The sequence below is a fragment of the Myotis brandtii genome, unplaced genomic scaffold (assembly GCF_000412655.1).
Source record: "Myotis brandtii unplaced genomic scaffold, ASM41265v1 scaffold143, whole genome shotgun sequence".
Classification (NCBI taxonomy): domain Eukaryota; kingdom Metazoa; phylum Chordata; class Mammalia; order Chiroptera; family Vespertilionidae; genus Myotis; species Myotis brandtii.
The window spans coordinates 2,685,058-2,698,287 of NW_005355115.1; the positions used below are offsets into that span (position 1 = coordinate 2,685,058).

At 41.4% G+C, this 13,230-nt stretch overlaps 1 protein-coding gene across 3 annotated transcripts in view; it reads left to right on the forward strand.

The window, feature by feature from the left end:
- The window catches only part of SUPT3H (SPT3 homolog, SAGA and STAGA complex component), a 451,623-nt gene that overhangs the window by 429,894 nt on the left and 8,499 nt on the right, over positions 1–13,230 (forward strand). For 2 of the 3 annotated variants that reach the window (XM_014535364.1, XM_014535366.1), the window contains one exon: positions 66–1,390. In XM_014535364.1, coding sequence (XP_014390850.1) covers positions 66–107 — 42 coding nt within the window. In that variant the 3' untranslated portion in view covers positions 108–1,390. Of the gene's footprint in view, positions 1–65; positions 1,391–13,230 lie in introns of those variants that run through there. The other variant, XM_014535365.1, reaches the window with a different exon arrangement.

Here is a 13,230-nt window from a genome sequence, read left to right on the forward strand (position 1 = left end):
TTGCGTCGTGCCTCCTTTCCTGGTCGACTTGTGATAATTCATTGCAGATTTCTTCTTCTCCACAGAGTGCCTACCGCAGGAACGGGATGGCTTTCCTGGCCTGCTGACGTGGCTGGGCCTGGACCGAGGGAAAGGCGATGCTCTGTGAAGGTGATGTCTGTTCCCCGTGTGGACAAAGTAAAGCACACGTTGACCTTCTCAGCACCCTCAGGAGTGGGCTGGTTTGTTGTGACTGTTGAGGGGCTGACTCCAGCCCTTCCCCAGCCCCCTCAACGCCTAGTCTTGTTTACTGGATGGGCCGTTGGCTAATTAATGGCAGGATGTTTGGGAGAGTGTGTAGGTGGACAAGAATGCGGATCACACAATTTTGAAATTTTAATTTGGAATGGATTTACTGCCCTCAGCTCACATATCTTAAAAGCAGTGTCTTTTTTTTTTTCAGTGTTTAGTCTATGTTTTACTTGATGCATTTAGTAATCCAAGTTTGGGACAAAGGAAACAAAATTAAAAGGACAGTCAGCTTTCCCCTTGCACTTTACTTTCCAACTTTGTTGACTACATCCACGGGGACTTTAGAGACAAATATCTATTTTATAAACTCACAGGAATCAAAGATCGAGGGGACCTGATGAACTCCGTTCCCGTCCTCGCCGCCCCGCTCCCACTTACAGTGTGTGTCATGTTCGTGCCTTCCTCCCAGCTCTCTGCATATCTGCCTGGCGTGTGTTTTTCCACATCCAGACCCTCGCCCCATAGTCAGCTCTCTCCTTCCCTGTCCCCGTCGTCCCAGGCCGCCGCTCTCACACGCACCCTCCCCTTCAGGAGCAGAGTGGTCAGAGTCTTAGCAGGGGAGCAAGGAGGTGCTCTCCCAGCACCGCCACCCCGAGGCTGCACATGTGGACAGGAACTGCCGGTAGCAGCTGAGCTACCCTCTGGCATCTATACTTTCTCCAGTAAGCGAGGAACTGGCACCCTCGGGAACAAATCAAAATAGAGCAGACGTAATTGTCCGGTTCCTGATTAGACTTGGATTGCAAAAGAACACAGGAAGTTATTCCTTTAAATTCGTAGGAGTTTGTGTAATTTTACTTTTATCATGGCTTTTACTCACACTGAGACAGCCTTTGTAAAGAATTAATAGAAACAGAAATGAGAAACATGAAAGGTTTCGTCTGGTGACCAAAATCATTGTGCAGCCCAGTTAGTATGATTGGGCCACGTTATTCCCGTTTGTCAACTATCACTTACCTGCTCTATGTTAGTCCTTCTGGAAAAAATCTTTATGTCAAGGACAGAAAGTGCAGATATATAATATCAGAAATTTCCAAAGGGTTTTGATGTTCCATCTGTGTTGTTAAAATGTATGATTAAACTTTTCTTTTTATCATCATTCTTATTTTTCTTGGCGTCCCTAATCATAGAAAATTATAAGCTTGCAGTAAACATCCTAACTTTTAAAACTACAGCATTTATTGTATTTGGTTTCGATCTGCCTGGCTTATTGATGTATAAAATTTTCAGGGGCTATTTTTTCACATCAAAATTCCTTCTCTTCCCACATTATACATTTTAAAGTATGCACAAGGCAGAAAATATAGGGTTTAGGGTTTTCCCTTCATTTTATTCTACCTGATCTCCTTATACTCCCAGAGAAGGAAGACTCAACGTACATTTCTCTCAGAAATATGACAGGTCTGTGTTTTTGTTGGTCTGGCGTATGTTTGTCTATCTTGAACAGTCTGACAGGTAATTATTTATAAAATCTGGTTTTGCCCAGTAAGTCCATATAATAACCTTTCACTTTCCATCATAAGCCAGTGAGCTGAATGTAGAATAAAACAAGGTCATTTATGTCTGTCCTGAACCAGCCTACATGTCCCCATAATTGCTCAATATTAATATTTTTAATTCTTTTTTTTCTTTTCTACCCATAGGTTCTTTCTCTGACTTTCCACAACACTAAATTAGAAGTGAAATAAAATTTCCTTAAGCAGTGAATATAGAAAAAAAGAAGGAACATTTCAGAAAATGTGACTTCAATAAACTTCTCTCTAAAGATTAAAATGTTACGTAGATTCATAAATGTTAGAGCAGAAGATGGTCTTAAAGATCATTGAAACAACCACTAGTTTCACAGATAAAAACATGTGGCCCAGGGAGGGAAACCGACGTTCCCAGGCTAGGGCGTGCTCCATGCTGGGCTTGCTACGATGTTACCAAGACACGTTGCTTCTATTAACCACTAGTTTCACAGATAAAAACACGTGGCCCAGGGAGGGAAACCGACGTTCCCAGGCTAGCAGCGTGCTCCATGCGGGGCTTGCTACGATGTTACCAAGACACGTTGCTTCTATGGCATGTGTGCCTTAGACGTGTTACATTAAAATTTGCTTCAAAGGGACTGGTATTCATTAAATAATCTGTCAATTACACAACAATTTTTTTTTAAAGAAGTCTGCAAGCAAGGGAGAGGGGAATTAACCTACTTTGAGACCTACCTTGTGTCAGGAAGCGGACCTCTGGCATTTCTTCTGTCTTCACAATGACCTAATGAGGTACATGCTATAAAACAAAACAAAAAATAAACACAAAAATCATGCTCACCTCTAAATCAAATGTGAATACACAAAATAGTTTCTATTTTTGTAGGCTGTGTTTTGGAGATCAAGTTTGAAAATAAAACCAGAAAATAAGTGAATAGCCTCTCTAGTGGGAGATTGGCACTGCCTCATAGATTTGAGAGTAAAGGAAATAGAAATACTTCTCCCTTCACCTCAATTTGAAAATTCTACTTTCTGAACATGTCATTTTAAAGCTATGTCTTTAACCTTCCTGTCTTCACACATTGCAATAGTTGAGATCCAACAATAATGTTCCAGCTCTGGCCGGGTAGCTCAGTTGGTTAGAGCATCCTCCTATATGCCAAGGTTCTGGGTTCCATCCCCGGTCAGGGCACATACAAGAATCAACCAATGAGTGCATCAATAAGTGGAACACCAAATTGATCTTTCTATCTCTCTCTCTCTCACATCAATAAACAATAATATTCCAATTTTAGGACTAAGAATTTTTATTTAAAAAAACAAAAGCACAAATATTTTTTAAATTATGTATGTACTTTCTGTATGTGGGGAGCATTCTTCATTTATTACTGTTTGTCCTTTGTTTCTATAAAATAATAAACAATTCACATTTAATGCTTTTACCATGTAGAAGACAAATAAACATAACTGGTGATTCTTGTTCTGAAAGAAAATATGTTTACTTGTCTAGAAATTGTAAAGTTTAATTTTATGAAAAAGAATTTATATAGTTCCCATATCAGATATTTCTTCCCAGTTCATGTAAACCCTTGTGTAAAACTGAGTCACTACAGAGAAACTATTCCCTCATCTGCCCTCCTGGAATTTAGATAGAACCGTCCCAGGTTGCGTTTAAATTTTTACCATCAACCATGTACACATCTCATAAAATATTTTACAGTTTCCTGTATGCTCTGGCTGAACATTTCATAGTACATAAACACTTCTGCAAATAATATCAGGCATCAAACTGAACATGTCATGGCAGTGGCCCCACTAAAGCTGAGTGTCCAGCAATTTATTTTCTTATTTTTATCTTCTTATTTGAAAGCCATGGTGAAACTGTGTGCTCTGATTGTGCAGTGGCAGAGGCGGGGTCCCGCGGTTTGAGGGGAGCTGTGTTCATCAAGCAGGGGCTCTGCAGAAGGCAGCCAGCCGAGCTTCAGCAACAGAACCGTGCCTGCAGGAGCCGGAGGGAAATGTGACAGCTAAATAAGGGCCAGATGCCTTTAAAAGCTCGGATATTAAAAAGTCATATCTCTTCAAGCAAGTCTCTCGTGTTGTGAATAGGACAGTGATATCATAGCACTTAAAAAGAGAGACAAAAAAAGCTGGCATTTGTGTTTTGGAACAAAATAGCAAATATTTAAGCTGTCATAAGTCATGGGAATTTTGACAATTGAAGCTGATTTTAAAACAATTAATTCTTACAAAGTCACGAGAAGCCCACATACAGTATTTCATTGTTGGAAACCACGGTGATTCTGTATGGAGCGTTATATTCGTGTTCTCTTTTCTGCTCATCACCACCCAACAATATCTACTATTCTCATTATTTTCCAAAGGAAAATAGAAATAGAAAAATATATAGGAAAAATTAATAATCAAGATGATTGCTTACATAATTTCACTTATACCAACTGTACTTGCTATTTAAAATGATGATATATTGTATCAGTATTTTAATAATAAGTTTGACTCAATTATGGCACACCCTATGCCACCCTGTGCGCCAAACACTTTGTGTGGGTTGTCTCACTAAATACACACACATTCTCTCCCTGTCGCCTTTGGGCAGTAGTGGGGAAACTGAGGAACAGAAGGCTCAGTGCTTATGCGGAGGTACCCACGGTGGAGTTGGCGTCCGTGCCCAGCACACTGGCCCCAACGCTCACGCTCATAACCACTAAGACACAGCATGGAGTTTTCACGAATAAAGAGTTCTAGGGGCTTGTCAGAGAGGATTGCTCCCAAACCTGGAAGCACTTCTCAGCACAAAAAAAACTGATTACAAGAGAATTCCATTTTAACTTTCCTTCTTTAAGGCCAAGTGTTGTGTATATAATAGAATATCATATAATGTATAATAGAATATAATTATATAGACTGATGCCAAGTCCTCTATCATGTCTTAAGCCGTAAGATAAATAAATATGATGAATGCACATACTAAGCATCATTATACAGATTATGAACGAAATGTCCTCAAAGGTCCACGTGTATCAAGCCTCCCCTTGCGAAGATGAGATCTCTCCAGAAAGTTCTCGTTACTTAGGCTGCTGTTGTATTCTTTCATGCAGGTATGTAGCTCGTGTTATATGAGTCCCCACCTTGTTTGCAAGTGTCTGCCACGGCACACAGAGTCCCCATGGCAATCCTTGGAGCTCTAGCCACAGCCCCTCGCGGGTGTTTGCTCATTACTTACGTCATCGTTTCTCCAGGCCCAGGAGGCCCGGGTGCTGGAGGGGCGCAGTGAGCAGAGGTCCAGAAGAAGGCGGTGGAGCACAGCTTGAGTTAGCAGTGATCCTTGTTCCTCTCATCAGGGGTTGGCAGCCTTTTCCCTCCAAACCCTAGGTCTGTGCTGCCTCAGCACAAGTCATTTTCTGATTTCTGCCTGTTGAGATCCCCTAGCAGCGCACCGGCCCCTGGGCCTGCGGGCCTGCAGCTGCCTTTTCTGAGTGGCCTTGATTGACTTCTTCCAGCCACTTTCCTTGGGAGAAGTGAGTCCACCTAGCAGTGCAGTGGCCAGTCCTCGTCCCTCCTCCCTGACCTGTATGTGCCCATCCGTCAAGCAGACCCTACGTGGCAGTGGCAGCGACACTTCCACACGGCGCAGCAGCATCAGCGAGACCCGCATGGCGTCAACCTCCCATGTTCCTAGTTATGGGAAGATGCCAGCCCAGCCGGAGGGGCTGATGACAGAGTCAGAGTCGTGAGTCAGGGAGGCTCCCGCCCTGAATGGCAGCCAAGCAGTTTTTAGTTTGCATCCATACCCAAAAGGAGATGGCGATGGACTGTGCCATGCCTCCTGAAAACCAGGAGGCAGGTGAGAAACTACCTCAGGCAGCTCCTCCCAAGACTGGCTGGCTTGCCACTTCCCCGAGTGATCACAGAGCGTGGGATCTTACCCAGGCGGCCTGTGTGGGGACGTGCGACATCACTGGGCGCCTTTTCCCTGTAATGTGTAGTGCGAGTTTCTGTGAACAGGATGAAAAATCAACCCGCTTCCTCTTTCCTAGGTTTCCATGGTGACCTACTTCCCATAAGTGAACCTCCTGCCCACTTCAGTGCATAGACCTGCTGCTTCTCTCAACTCTAGTCCCTGTTGGTCTCCATCCTTCCTGAGTGTCCCTGATCATCTCTCCCTGGGCTTTGCAGCCTGCCCCAGATTAAGAGTTTCCTGAGGGCAAGTCCTGAATTTACACATCTTTGTAATCACCACATGCACACACTAGGTATTCAATAAACATTTGTTAGTTGGTTAACAGAAAAATTCATTTAAACAGAAGTACAGAATCCTTTTCGTTGTTGTTAAGTTAATGGTCTCAGGAAGAGAGGGCTCAATCTCACTTATCCTGCTAAAGATTTAAGGAACCATCCTGTCCTATACAAACATAATCTACACAGACGTAAAAAAGAATTATAGACTCACACGCTACTTTTGTATATAGCACAATCTTTGAAAATCTGCTAGCTCTCCCATTGTTTCCTGTAAAGACAATGAACCACTTTAGGATAAAATTTTCTTAAAGGTAATGGAAATAACATTTCCACCAACCTTAAAGTAAATACGATGATCTGTTCAGACTGAAAATAATGAGATTTTTGTGAACTGGAAGCAACAGTTTATCACCCAAGAATAGCTTTCGATAAAAATGTCTGTTTTCTGTATTCATTCATTCATTCATTCATTCATTCATTGTTTTCATTCCCGGATAAAATTTTCTTAAAGGTAATGGAAATAACATTTCCACCAACCTTAAAGTAAATACGATGATCTGTTCAGACTGAAAATAATGAGATTTTTGTGAACTGGAAGCAACAGTTTATCACCCAAGAATAGCTTTCGATAAAAATGTCTGTTTTCTGTATTCATTCATTCATTCATTCATTCATTCATTGTTTTCATTTAAAAAAAAATACTTTAGCACCTATGAAAGCCAAGCAATCACTATGGAGTCTATAAATTCCCAAACAATGAGTCAAGGGCCTGTGGGGAATTTCGGAAATCTTCAAAGGGGCTCATGAGACTACTTAGATTAAATTATGTGTAGATTAACTACACATGTTTTGCCCACATAGGTGCCACTCTGTTTCAAATATACACTGAGTGGCCAGATTATTATGACCGCCTGACGTTTGTAGGCAGATTAGCTATAATTTCACGCTGAAGTTGCTAGAGGGCCAGACCATTATAAATAGGTAAGCAGGTTGTTTACCATGACAGTAGAAGTGATTTTTTCTTTCTGAAGAGGGTAAACAACACGATTTAACAGCCTTTGAACGTGGGATATATATACACACACACACATATATATACTGTATATATATAATATATGTGATGTATAATATACATTAAACAAATACATATATACACCATTGTGATTTGTAAAATATAAATTCATTTAAAAGTGATCATAGAATCCTGGTAGCTTTTTTAACATTACACATTTTTTTAATTCACAAGGTAGAAAAAATGCAAGTTATTGAATGCATGGGTTAGTGAGTGCGTTTCTGTTGAAAGTGACTCTTGGGCCCTAACTGGTTTGGCTCAGTGGATAGAGCGTCGGCCGGTGGACTCAAGGGTCCCAGGTTTGATTCCAGTCAAGGGCATGTACATTGGTTGCGGGCACATACCCAGTGGGGAGTGTGCAGGAGGCAGCTGATCGATGTTTCTCTCTCATCGATGTTTCTAACTCTCTATCCCTATCCCTTCCTCTCTGTAAAAAATCAATAAAGTATATTTAAAAAAAAAAAAGAAAGAAAGAAAGTGACTGTAGACCTCAGAGCACAGGCCCCATTGCTTTCTGTGCTTGACAGTAACAGCCAGTCGCCTCGGCTCTTCAGCAGCGAGGGGCTGTGCCTTCTGAAGGCTTGGGGCCGTTTCACTCAGCATTAAGGGTGTTTTTCCTTCGGCATAAAATGTCACCTGAACTTATTTCAGTCGTCTTATTTTTGGAAAAATTTATGATCTTTTTAACATTAGGAAGTTTTGTGTTTCCTGGCATTTTATTGCTTTGCGTATTTGAAACATTTCAATCCCAGACAATAAATATTATGTGATTATTGTTTTCATATGGATAGGTTATTTCCTCTCTGTTTTTTCTAAACCCCTTTCCCAACTAATAATACTCAACAATGTATTAACATGAAACTGTGCCATTCAGCTTTTCCAGAATCAGGCATAATGAAAATTGAAAGAGGGGCAGGTTAGAGAGAGGAGGGTTAGTCGGAGTTAAAAATAAATTGAGGTGTGTGGTTTTCTTTCAGCTGGATTTCAAATGTTTCTTGTTCAGTTGAAATCAAAATTATATGTATTCTATAAATCATGTTTATAAGCTCTCATAACCAGTTATCACATTAAGTGGTATCTTTTTATATGATTATTATGGGAACTAAGTGGGTCTCAACAAAGTAGATGATATTAGCCGAGCACCCCATGATTACTGCGTGTTCAGAAGCACCCCCCTTTAAATGCCTACCCTCATGGCTCTCTCATCTTCTTCATGTCTTTTCACAACTGTCACTCTCTCAGTGAAGTCTTCGCTAGCCACCCTTTTAAATATTGAAACCCAGCCTCTGCCCTAGCACACTCATTTCCCTTCCCTGCTTTCTGTTGTTGCTGTTCACTCGAACACATACCATTTCCTATACTTATTTATTTTGTTTATTGTCTCCTCCTTCTAGAATGTAGCCTAAGATTAAGGATGCGGCCTATTTTGCCCACTGCCCCATCCCCAGCACTTGGAACGGGGCCTGACACATAGTGCACTCGGTCAGTATTTTACTGGTTGACTCATGGATTGATCAGTCCTTAATCTGCAATTTTTCACAACACCGGACCCATGCTGCTGGTCTTTCATTTCTTCTCACTTCTGTCCTGGCTGCTGTTGTTTTCCTCTGGCCTCAGCTGGGAGCTTCCCCTTGACCTTCCTAATTCCTCTGAACTTCAACTGTGTTCCTCAACACCACTCTGTTTAAACGGCTTTCCATCCAGTACTTCCTAAATCACAGTGCATCTTCAACAGAGTAAGAAATTTGGCCACCACAAGCAAGAGCAAGTTATTATTCAGTGAGGTTTTCTTTAATGATATGGCAAATTTTTGATATATCTATTTCACAACTTATTCAAATTTTCTTTTTACCACAACTCCAGGTTAATATTTTTAGTGCATTTATTTATGACTTCATATATTACAATAGTATTTTTATTTTTAATTATTAATTTGAGAGAGAGAGAAAAATATCTATCTTTTGTTCCAGTTATTTAAGCATTCATTGGTTGTTTCTGGTATGTGCCCTGATTGGGGATCGAACCCAAAACTTGGGTGTATCAGGATGTTGCTCCAGCTAACTGAGCTACCTGGCCAGGGCATAGTGTTTTTTAGATAGGACACATAGAATACATATATTACAATAGTATTTTTATTTTTAATTATTAATTTGAGAGAGAGAAACATCTATCTTTTGTTCCAGTTATTTTTGCATTCATTGGTTGATTCTGGTATGTGCGCTGATTGGGGATCAAACCCGAAACTTTGGTGTATCAGGATGTTGCTCCAGCTAACTGAGCTACCTGGCCAGGGCATAGTGTTTTTTAGATAGGACACATAGAATATATATTTTTTTAGATATCAGTTTACGTACAGTACAATTCAAGGCTCTAGACAAATAAACACATTTGTGTAACCACCACCACAGTGAAGGTACATGAACACCAAAAAGTTGTTTCCTGTTTCTTTGTCATTGAACCCTCCTCACCCCCTCCATGGCATCACTAACTCCTGGCAACCACTGATCTGATTTCTGTCTCTATAATTTTACCTTTTCCAAAATAGCATATAAAAAGGAATAATTCTACATGAATTTGGATTTCAAGGATTTTTTGTTGTCTGACTTCTCTCACTTAGCAGAATACTTCTGAGATTCGGCAGGTGCTATGTGAATCAGTAGTTTATTCCCTTCCGTTGCTGAGTATTCCCTGTATGGATGTACCATAGTGTGTTTACTCATTCAGTATTGAATGGACCTTTCCATTGGATGACTGGCTATCTATAATAATAAAAGCATAATATGCTAATTAGACCGGACAGTGGAATGACCTTCTGGACGTCCTTCCGGATGAAGCCACTGCGGTGGGGGCCGAGGCAGGGGTGGTTAGGAGCAATCAGGCAGGCAGGCAAGCAGTTAGGGGCGATCAAGCAGGCAGGCGAGTGGTTAAGGGTGATCAGGCAGGCAGGTGAGTGGTTAGGGGTGATCAGGCAGGCAGGCAGGTGAGCGGTTAGGATCCAGTGGTCCTGGATTGCGAGAGGGATGTCAGACTGCCAGTTTAGGCCCGATCCCGCAGGGATCCCTGAGAGATCAGGCCTAAACCGGCAGTGGGACATCCCCCGAGGGGTCCCGGATTGCAAGAGGATGCAGGCCAGACTAAGGGGTCCCCCCAACCCCATGCACGAATTTTGTGCACTGGGTCTCTAGTTAAGAATAAAGGCCCAATAAAAAAAAAAAGAAGAAGAAGAAGAAAGCTGCTATGAACATGGATGGACAGAGCTTTGTATGGACTGGGTCATGTGGTAAGTGAATATTAATTGCCAAAATTGCTGTACCATTTGATATTCCACCAGAAATGTGAGATTTCTAGTTGCTCCATATTTTTGCCAGCATTTGGTATAACCTATTTTTTTGTTTGGGGGCTAAGGGGTCCCCCCACCCCCGTGCACGAATTTCGTGCACTGGGCCTCTAGTTAAGAATAACGGCCCAATAAAAAAAGAAGAAGAAGAAGAAAGCTGCTATGAACATGGATGGACAGAGCTTTGTATGGACTGGGTCATGTGGTAAGTGAATATTAATTGCCAAAATTGCTGTACCATTTGATATTCCACCAGAAATGTGAGATTTCCAGTTGCTCCATATTTTTGCCAGCATTTGATATAACCTATTTTTTTGTTTGGTTGGTTGGATGGTTTAGTTTTAATTTTAGCAATCCCCATAGGTGGATAGTGGATCTCACAGTGGTTTTACTTTGCTTTCCTCTGATGACTAATGATAGTAAGCATTTTTCATGTGTTCATTTTCTATCTGTATTGTTTCCTTGTTGAAGTGTTTGTTTGAATCTTTTGTCCATTTATTTAAAAACTGGTTGTTTGTCTTCTTATTACAACATAAGAGTTCTTCATATATTCTAGAGACAGAAATGTGTTTTTCACATATTTTCTCTAAGTCTGAGGTTTGACTTTTCTTAAAGTATCTTTGGGAAAGTTGAAGTTTTTAATTTTGAAGAAGTCCAATTTATCAATTTTTATTCTTTTATGGCTCATACTTTTTGTGTCTTAGCTAAAACGTATTGATCTAACCCAAGCCCACAAGGGCTTTCTCCAATATTTTATTCTTATTATTTTAAATTTTAACTTTTACTTTTAAGTCTTTGATTTATTCTGAGTTTATTTTTTATATATGGTGCAAAGTAAGGGTTGAGGTTCCTTTTCTATATATGGTTTTCTGATTGTCCCAACACCATTTGTTGAGAAGATTATCTCCTCTCTTCATTAAATTGACACCTTTGTCTGAAACCAATAATTGACCGTATATGTGCGGGTCTATTTTGGATTCTATTTTGTTCCATTGGCCTATATGTTTATTCTTATCCTAGTACCTCACTGTCTTGATTATTAAATCATGAAATCAGTCTAATGAATACTTCAGCTTTTCTTTTGCAAAATTATTTTTTATTCTAGATTCTTTGCTTCTCCATATTTCTGCAAAACACTTTCTGGGATTTTGATTAGAATTGTTTTGAATCAATAGCTCAATTTGGGGAGAACTTGGCAGTAGTAAGCCTTCTAATCAAGGAGCATGGCATAGTTCTTTACTCAGGTATTTTCTAATCTCCCTCATCAATGTTTTTCATTTTCAGAATATAAATCTAGTACATATTTTGTTATATTTATCCATGGATATTTTATGTTTGATACTATAAGAAAGATTTAAAATTATTTTCCATTTTCAGTTCATTGCTAATATAAAGGAAAAAAATCTATTTTTGTATAGGAAACTTTTGTCCCGCAATCTTGACAATCTCACACTTTTTTGTTGTTATTGCTTTGTTCTGTATATTCTTTGAGACTTTCTACACAGATGATCATGTTTTTCAAATGAAGACAGTGTTCTTTCTTTCTAATCTACTAGAGGCCCGATGCACAAAGATTTCTGCAAGAATGGGCCTTCCTTCCCCTGGCTGCCGGCACTGCCTTTGCTCCGGCCCAGAGCCACCTTTCCACCTTCCCACACTGCCCAGAGGCCTGGAGTGGCTAGAGCAGTGCGAAACACCTGTGTCATCACCATGGCAATGACGCAAGTGTCCCACCCCACCCCCAGCCGCTGGGTGCCTGCTTATGCAAATTAACCCACCATCTTTGTTGGGTTAATTTGCATACTCACTCCTGATTGGCTAGTGGGCGTCATGAAGGTACGGTCAATTTGCTATTTCTCTTTTATTAGTGTAGATATGCTTTTTATTCTTTTAATCCTCACCTGGGGATATGTTTTTATTGATTTCAGAGACAGAGAGAGAAACATCGATCAGTTGCCTCCTGTATGTGCCCTGACTAGGGATCAAATCTACAACCTGTGTGTGTGCCCTGCTCAGAAATCAAAACCGCAACCTTTTGGTGTACAGGACAATACTCCAACCAACTGAGCCTCCTGGCCAGGACTGTGCTTTTTATTTCTTCTTGCCCCAGTACATTGACTAGGATTTTCAGTACAGCATGTCCTCGGATAATGTCATTTTGTTCAGCATTATTTCATTACTAGTGGCCCAGTGCACAAAATTCATGCACATTAAAAGGGGATTAATTAGAGGAAATATTTTAATATTGCTATTTGCCCTTTCTCTATAATAGAAGTGTCAGAGATGAAAGAAAATTAGTAAAATATATATGAAAATATTCCTCCTGTCAGAGTCTGGGGTGCACCACAGGACCCAGAGTCAAATCCCTGCCCACCCATGTGCACCTCAAAATCATGTGAGACCCAGACCTGGCCAGCCACCCCCCATTGGGCTAGATCCAGACCCGGACGGTCCCACCCTTTTCAAGCCCCGCCAGGTGGGGGTGTACAGCTTCAGGTGGCCTGAGGTCCCCGTCAAGCCCTGCTGGGTCGGGGGCGTGCCTTGAGGTTCCCCGTAAAGCCCCACCGGGCAGGGGGCACAGCCTCACGTCCCCCAGCTCAGTCCCAGGAGGGGGGCACAGCCTCAGGTCCCCTGTCAAGCCTCGCTGGGGGGAGCACGGCCTGAGGTCCCCTGGCCCAGGGCAAGTGGAGCAGCCTGAGGTCCCCCTCCCAGGGAATGGGGGGCACACCTTGAGGTCCCCCGTCAAGCTCCTCTGGCTGGGGCGTGTGGCCTGAGGTCCCCTGTCAAGCCCCGCCAGG